This window comes from Muscardinus avellanarius (assembly GCF_963383645.1).
Source record: "Muscardinus avellanarius genome assembly, chromosome: 21".
Lineage (NCBI taxonomy): Eukaryota > Metazoa > Chordata > Mammalia > Rodentia > Gliridae > Muscardinus > Muscardinus avellanarius.
The window spans coordinates 15,703,231-15,712,100 of record NC_137807.1 but is presented as its reverse complement, the minus strand read 5'-3'; the positions used below and the strand labels follow the sequence as shown (position 1 = coordinate 15,712,100).

The following is an 8,870-nucleotide window of genomic DNA, read 5'->3' as shown; positions in this document are numbered from 1 at the left end:
AAAGAAATAGGGCTAGGGGTGTAGCTCAGAGGTAGAATGCCTCTGGGTTCTATCCTCAATACTGAAAAAAAAAAAACCTTTTTCATGGATAAGGAACAGTTCTCCCTAGGCAGAAGAAAGTGTGTAGAAAATCTCAGATGGAGAGATCATGCCGCCCAAGTGAGGAACTGGAAATGGAATGGTGTGGCTGGAGTGCAGGCATCCAAGAGAGGATGACAGAGGACAAAGATGAAGAGACGGACAGGACCATGACCTGCAGGGGCCTGCATGCAACAGAGAGAGAGACAGAGAGACAGAGTGAGGACCTGACCTACAGGAGGGGCCTGCATGCAAGAGAGAGAGAGAGAGAGAGAGAGAGAGAGAGAGAGAGAGGAGAGAGATAGAGAGGAGGACCATGACCTGCATGGGCCTGCATGCAACAGAGGCAGACAGAAAGACAGACCCAGACAGATAGACAGACAGACCGAGACAGACAGACAGAGAGAGGACCATGTCCTACAGGGGCCTGTATGCACCAGGACAGTGGAGGGATCCATGTGTGTGTGTGTGCGTGTGTATGTTTTACTAGGGTTTGAACCCAGGGGCATTCTACCCCCAGCCCTTTGAAACAGGGTCTCACTAGGTTGTGGAGGGTCTAAGTTGCTGAGGATGTTCTATTCTCCTCCTCCTCCTCCTCCTCCTCCTCCTCCTCCTTCTTCTTCTTTTTATTTTATTATTTTTTAATTTTTTAATTGGTGCATTGTAATCATACATCACATTGGAATACAAGACTCGAGAGGCTCTGATCCTGGCCTCAGAGACCCCAGCACCGGCCATGCCTCACGGCAGGCTCTGATGCCGGCCTCGCTGGCCCCAGTACTGGCCTAACCCCTTGGCAGGCTCTTATCCTGGCCTCGGAGGCCCCAGTAATGGCCTTGCCTCAAGGCAGGCTCCGATGCCAGCCTCACTGGCCCCAGCACCAGCCTAACCCCTCGGCAGGCTCTTATCCTAGCCTTGGAGGCCCCAGCACCGGCCTTGCCTCACGGCAGGCTCCGATGCCAGCCTCACTGGCCCCAGCTCTGGCCTAACACCTTGGCAGGCTCCAATCCCGGCCACGGAGGCCCCAGTACCAGCCTTGCCTCATGGCAGGCTCCAATGCCTGCCTCGCTGGCCCCAGCACCGGCCTAACCCCTTGGCAGGCTCCGATCCCAGCCTCGGAGGCCCCAGTACCGGCCTTGCCTCACAGCAGGCTCCAATGCCGGCCTCGCTGGCCCCAGCACCGGCCTAAACCCTCGGCAGGCTCCGATCCCAGCCTCGGAGGCCCCAGTACCGGCCTTGCCTCATGGCAGGCTCCGATGCCAGCCTCGCTGGCCCCAGCACCAGCCTAACCCCTCGGCAGGCTCTTATCCTGGCCTCGGAGGCCCCAGTACCAGCCTTGCCTCACGGTAGGCTCCGATGCCGGCCTCGCTGGTCCCAGCACCGGCCTAACCCCTCGGCAGGATCTGATCCCGGCCTCGGAGGCCCCAGCACCGGCCTTGTCTCACGGCAGGCTTCTATGCCGGCCTCGCTGGCCCCAGCATCGCTCTAACCCCTCGGCAGGCTCCAATCCCAGCCACGGAGGCCTCAGTAGTGGCCTTGCCTCACGGCAAGCTCTGATGTTGGCCACTGGCCCCGGCACCCGCCTAACCCCTCAGCAGGCTCTGATCACTGTCTCTGGCATTATTATTTCAAAGGTTCCAGGTGTAATGTATCAGATCTCTGCCTCCCCTGAGTACTGGCCACTGCCACTGCCACTGCCTCCACCATTTCAAATCCTTCCCAGGCTCTTTTTCCACTCTGAATGTTGTCCAGTGTTCCTAAGCATGCGTGATGGTAGCATTCGACATTTGGTGTAATTTCTCCAAAAAAATAAGGTTGGTAGGATCCGGTTTCTGCTTCTCCTGAATACAAGTCTCCACTGCCATCACGGAGACCTCTTTCAACACCTCCTTTCTCCTTGGTCTCCGCTAAACTCTCTCCTTACAGGTGATGTCCAAGATTCTTAACAATATAGAGAAATAGCAGTCCTCCTTCACGGGGAATTTTTCCATAAGTTCCAGTGCATTTAGATAAGTTTTGTCTGCATCTCCAGTGTCCTGGCATCCGCAACGGCTTTCTTAACTCCTCCCCGATATTTTTCTTTTTCTCTTTCTTTTTCTTTTTCTTTTTCTTTTTTTTTAATAAGAGAAGACAGTATATGTGGTTTGAGGAGGTAGTGGGATCAGGCACTCACTCAGTAGCACTATAATCCGGTCGGTTTCTCCATGGGTCCAGAGTGCTCCGCACTACTCCGCCTGGGGCCCAGGGTCCCACGACCCGGGCCCCGGCTGGCGTGCCCCGTGCGACGCCCGCCCGGAACCCAGGGTACTGAGCCCGGTTTCTCCAGGGGTCTGGGGTGCTACGCGCAGTTCGGCCCCGGGGCCCAGAGTCCCGCGACCTGGGCCCCAGCTGGCGTGCCCCGCGAGACCCCCGCTTGCTACACGCAGTTCGGCCCAGGGCCCAGGTCTGAGCCCCGGCTGGCGTGCCCCGCGCAACCCCCGCCCGGAACCCAGGATACTGGATCCAGTTTCTCCAGGGGTCTGGCATGCTACGCGCAGTTCGGCCCAGGGCCCGGAGTCTCCCCTTTGCTATTCTTAAGAAAGGACTAGCCAGGCATAGTGGCACATGCTTGTAATTACAGGATTTGGGAAGCTGAGTTAGGAGAATAATGGGTTCAAGGACAGCCTCAACAATTTAGCCCTCAGCAATTTTCGATTCAAAATAATAGATAAAAATAGGGACCTAAGGGTATAGCTCAGAGGTATAACACCCCTGAGTTCCCAAGTACCAAAAGCAAAATAAAACAAAGAGAAAGGACTAATCCTGGGAGATGCATTCTTTAAGGTCCTCCCAAATACGAGAGTATCAAAAATACAGAAGATAAGCCAGGCATGGGGTTGTACACCTATAATCTCAGTACTTGGAAAGCTGAGACAGAAGGAGCACAAGTTCAAGGCCAGCCTCAGCAACTTAATGAGGCCTTCTGCAACTTAATGAGAGACTGTTTCAAAATAAAAAATAAAATAGGGCTGGGGGTGTGCCTCAGAGGTAGAATGCCCCTGAGTTAAATCCTATTAAGAGTGATAACAATAAGAATAATATAGAAAATAAAATAGAACTGAGAATTTAGTTCAGTGGTAGAGTGCTTACCTAGCATGCACAAGGCTCTGGGTTTGATCCCCAACACACACACACACACACACACACACACACACACACACACACACGAATAGGAAATAAGGAACATGCTTAGCATAACTGGCCCTATGATTGATGGGGCAGAAGACAAATGCAGAATGTAAGAAAATCCAGAACAAGTCTAAGTATTCCCTTACAGACTGTGTCTGTTTGCTAAGCGCTATCATAACAAAGAACAATAACAATGGGCTTAAACAGCAGGGATTTATTTTTTCATAGTTATAGAGGCCAGAAGTCTAAGATCAAAGCATCCACAAGGTTGGTTCTTCCTAAGGGTTCTCGTCTTGTAAATGTCCATCTCTCCCTCTGTCTTCACATGGCCCTCCTTCTGTCTGCGTCTAAAATCTTGTGTGTGAGGGGGATGGAACAGGCTCCCACGTTCAAGGACAGCCTGGATTATAGTTGTGCACCACCATGCCCAGTGCTACATTTTTTTAATTGTTCAAGTTGTCAGATTTTATTCTCAACTCTTCCAGCCTCCTTCTCCTCATACAAAAATTGTACTAGCCACAGTTATGTTCAGTATTTATCTATAATCTCTAGATGTTACAGTATTCAATATGTTTATTTTTTCCAAAGTAATAATTTTCATCAATGGAACAACAATGCACCTTAATACAGCATCTGTACAGCATCTTTTCATGCATGTATCTCCCATGCCCTTCTTTCCTGGGGTGTGGTGAGATCCACATCCCAGGAGGTAGATAGATGCTATAAGCACCAAGTTCTCCATCTTTCAAAGAGAAAAATAACAACAGAGACAAAATAATTTGCCAAAATATACACAGTAAATTATTGGTAAATCCAGAAATTGAATCAAAGCCACTGCCCACGCCATCTACCAGCTTTCTACCATCTCCCTTCATCTTCTTAAGGCTCAAAACATAATACAAACTCCACCCAAGACTGGGTCCTCTGAGTGACATCAGTCACTTTTCCCTCTTCTCTGCCTCCATTAAGACACTTCAAACAGGGCTCCCTGGTTCCCTTCCCTCCACAAGGACAAGCCATCTCTTTACCTGTTGAGCCAGTGTTATACCCAGAACCCTCTCTCAGCTCTTTTCTAGATACAATTATTTTTTGGACTGGGTAATGAATCCAGGGGTGTTCTACTGAGCTAAGCTCCTATTTATTTTTTTATTATTTTGAAACAGGATCTCACTAAGTTGCTGAAGCTGTCCTCAAACCTGTGATCCTTAAATTTCTGCTTCCCAAGTACTGGGATTACAGGTGTGTGCCACCATGTTTGCAGCATTTTTCTAAGTAACCTAAAATCAGTCAATAGTGTGTTCAATTGAATTTCAATGGGATTGGGCTGGGATGTAGCTCAGTGGGCAGAGCACTTGAACGTTGCTACCAGGCACAGAGACCATCTACCTTAACCTGTGTCAAAGAATGATCGCCAGTCAAGACCCTTGGAAAGGGCTGGGAACAGTGGCACACACCTATGATCCCAGTCCTTGGGAGGCTAAGACAGGAGGATCACAAGTTCAGATCCAGCCTGGGCAACATAGCGACTCTCTTTCTAAAAATTTGGAAAAAAAAAAAAGACATGATTTGCTTCCCACACTGGCCTGTGACTGGGGCCTGAATCCCTCTCTCTGGGGTAAGTACTGCCTTCCTGAGGAGAGGGGCCCTGTCGAGCTGGAAGCCTCAGTTTCCATCAATTCATCAGTTTGTTAAATTGATTTTTCCTGTACTGAGAAATATTTAAGAGAGATGCGATAATGGGAGGGGGAAAGCTTTCTTTAAAAATAATGGAGATCAGATCAGGAACATAGCAGGAACCAAAGAGAACAAAACTCTAAAACTAACGTTCAAGTCTTATGAACAGTGTGGACACACTGAGTCTACCTGAGACAATTTGCACCCAACAATGTGGAACTGAATTTTTTAGATATGACTGAGTGAGTTTTCCTTTGGTGATTCAAGTAAGTAGAGATGATTGTGTTACACTGGCTTCAAATACATAAATTATGGGCAAAAATAATGATTCTCCTCCAGTTAGCTTATAATTACACATACACGTACTTATCCAACTGGGCAAAACTTACAACTGCCCATTTTCCCTTCAACACCACAGAACGGCCCTGATGGGAATGGAGTAGAGATTCTGGCCTTGGCAAGTCAAAGGTGGGACTCAGGCAAAGTATGCATGGAAAAAGACCGCCACAGTCAGCAGGATGATGCCGTTGATGTTGGTAACTGTCCTCCACAAAGGCTTCTCAGAGGTGTCTGTCAGTTTCATCTTCAGAGCCTCTTCCTCTTCCTTGGTCAATGTGGGTCCCTTTTCCTGGTCCAACCCGCAAAACAGGTCATAGGCCCGCCTGAAGCACCCCTTCTTCTGCGCAGGAGCCTCAGAGTCTGGGGAGAGGCATGAAGGGATTAGTGGACACATCACAGACTATCTACCATTCTACAGAAATTTCCCAATTTTCTTATATTTAGACATGAAATGGTAGGCAATGTTCAAATAAACTTAATAAGTACAAGACAGCCAGGTGCAGTGTACACCTGTCATTCCAGTACTGAAATAGGAGGATAAACACAGGTGCTAATCCAATCTCAGCAACTTAGTGATTCCCCTAGCAACTTAAGATCTATTTAAAAAAATAAAAAATAACAGGATAGATGTGTAGCTCAGAGGTAGAATTCCCCTGGGTTTGGTGCTTAGTACCAAAAAAACAACAAAAAAATGTACAAGACAAAGTTACTAAATGGGATTTTACATCCTCATGATCAACTATCCTGAGTTTTATCTCTATCAGGATCAATGCAAATGGTTGTGTTGTTGTTGTTTGTTTTTGTTTGGGATACTGAAGATTGAACCCAGGGGCATTTTACTTTTGAGCTACACCCCCAGCCCAATTTTATTTCTTATTTCACTAGGTTGCTGAGTCTTGCTAAATTGCAGAGGCTGACTTTGAACCTGAGATCCTCCTGTCAGCCACCATGCCCAGCTATGAATATATTTTGATTTAGAACAGTTAGATGGCATGATAGTTTTCAAGATAAATGTTAACAGTGGGCTGGAGAATGGTGACATGTGGTGGGCATGGAGACCCCACCTCTGAGATACATAAACTCCTATCTGTCTGCTGTATTCCTGGAAAGCATGGGGTCATCCAGTTACCTCTGTTCATTCTAAGGCTTCACTAAGCCCCACATGGAGGGAAGAGCTGGTCTGGATACCTCCTGGTATCCAGGGATCTACACTGCTTGGCCTTAAGATAACTGGTTGCATATCCACACTGCAGAACCAAACCACACACCTGGCTGCTCACAGTGGATGCCAGCTAAGGGAACTGAATCCCTCCTCTGAGCCCAGGGGTGGCACTGGAAGTAGATAGACCTGGTTTTGAATCCCAGCTCTGCACTCACTAGATACCAAATCAAGTCCACCATGTCTTCATAACCACGTTCAGAGACCACCGTGATGCACTTGCCCATTTTTACAAGTCACATACTTTTTGTCTGTCACAGAATTTTAGAACTGAAAAGAACCTTGGTGACCCAGTGCATATGTGTATCAAAACAGGACCGAATCCAGTTTTGGAGGCTTGATAATTCACCTCTCTCATCTCCAGACAAGCACAAAATTGAATAAATAATACCTTCTTCACCATATAATACAACTTTGGTGAGATACTAAATTTGATGAGATCACTGATCACAGAGAAGATGTCGTTGAATGATGCCCGCCTTTCATACCCTCTTTTCTGTGTTGAGGCTGGCTTTGAACCTGTACTCTTTCCTCATGCTGCTGTTGCTCAGATACACAGAAAAAAAATGCCTCCTTCTGAGACATCTCTCAAATGACTCACTTGACCAAAACAGTAGAATAGCAAAGAGGGAGCCAGGGTTGGACGCAATGACCAACTCAAGTGAGAAATACATAATTATCTGTGCCAACACAAAGCCGATTGGCCTGTGGACAGTCCAAGGCTTGTAACTGTGGCACCCATGGTCCTGCAAGAGAGCTCAGTTTATTGCACCATAATACAGTATGGTGTTCAGTATGATTTCACTATGAGTTCATCAAGAAAAAACAGAATTCAAGTGCTGACATGAGCCTTGGGGGTAAGCAAGCCTATTGTCCTGCCAGTGTGGGAATCTCATCTATAGCATCCTGATAATACTTGCCACTCATTTCTCTCCAGATCAACTCAATTAGAAAACTCTTCCTTAAAACCAATCACAAGCTGGGTATGGTGGTGCATACCTATAATCTCAGTACTTGAGAGGCAGAGACAGGAAGATTGCAGGTTCAAAAAGAGCCTTTGCAACCTAGCAAGGCCCTCGACAACTTAGCAAGACTCTGTTTAAAAATAAAAAATAGCCGGGCGTGGTGGCGCACACTTGTAATCCCCGCGCTTGGGACACAGAGACAGGAGGATCGCATAGGTTTGAAGCCAGCTGCGCTGGCTTAAGAGACCCTGTTTCCAAATAAAAAAATATAAAATTGGTCTGGGAGTGTAGTCCTGAGGTAGAAGGGTTTCCGGGAACCCCAGTACCACCAAAAAATAAAAATAAAAAATAAATAAAAAATAAAAAATAAATTTAAAAAATTGGTCAGGGTATCACACCCCTGGGATTCAATCCCCAGGACCACAAACTAATACTAACAATTATAATAATTATAGTCAATTATCATAGTAGAGAATTATCTCATCCTATTTCCAACAATGTTATGAGATGTGGAGTAACATCAGACTTACAGGAGGAGCCTGATCTTTATAAAAATGGATTCACTTTCCCAAGATAGTAAGAAAAGAATTAACAAGTTAGTCTCAGTTCTACCTGATTCTAAATCCCACAACCCACATCCGCACTATTCTATTTCCTTACTCTGAGTTAAAATGGTATGGGCTCTTTTGATCCATCAAAGTCTGTCCTCTTGTACAGAAACAATCTCTTCTTCCACATTAACACCTCTCAACACTCAAAACACTCCCCATCCATGTCCTTTGAAAATCTTGTATTTTCACTCTACATGGAGACATTTTTTAAAGTGGAAGGGTGGGTGGGTGGGGGGGTGTTTGTGCCTGACTGCTCCAGGGAAGCAGGAGGAAGCTGCTTGTTTTCAGCACCATGGCCAGCTGCCGTTGGCACCATGCTCCTCCATGTCCTTCGAGACTACAGGTACATTGTGCCAGAGCCAGAACCATTAACAAGACTCTCCCTCCCTGAGCCTCAATTCATTTATCTGTAAAGAGGATAAGATCAAATGACCTTCTGAGCTCTTTCTAAGGCTAGGATTCTGCCAGGTGTAGTGGCACATGCCTATAATTTCAGTACTTGACAAGTTAAGACAGTAGGATCACAAGTTTGAGTCCAACCTCAGCAATTTAGCAAAGCCCTGTTTCAAAATAAAAAATAAAAAGGTCTGGAGGTGATTCTCAGAGGTAGAAGGGAAACACTCAAAACTGGGGTTCTGTCACATTCCTGATGGTCACATTTAGAATTTATTCCATTTTATATGGTGCTGTTCTTTGGGTGGAAAGATGAGCCCTCCAGGATCATCCAGGTAAAGCACATGACCTTGAGCCCCCATATTGTAAACCGCATACATTCATTTTCTTATGTAGGGAGGAAAAACTATGATAGTAAAGTTA

The 8,870-nt window shown here is 46.6% G+C and overlaps 1 protein-coding gene across 1 annotated transcript in view; it reads right to left on the bottom strand.

Annotated features, from left to right (window-relative positions):
• Positions 1-5,395: 5,395 nt before the first annotated feature.
• The window catches only part of LOC308277991 (sodium/glucose cotransporter 1), a gene marked incomplete at both ends in the record, with an annotated part of 53,843 nt that continues 50,368 nt past the window's right edge, over positions 5,396-8,870 (bottom strand). The window contains one exon of the mRNA XM_080717562.1: positions 5,396-5,619. Coding sequence (XP_080573688.1) covers positions 5,396-5,619 — 224 coding nt within the window. The remainder of the gene's footprint in view (positions 5,620-8,870) is intronic.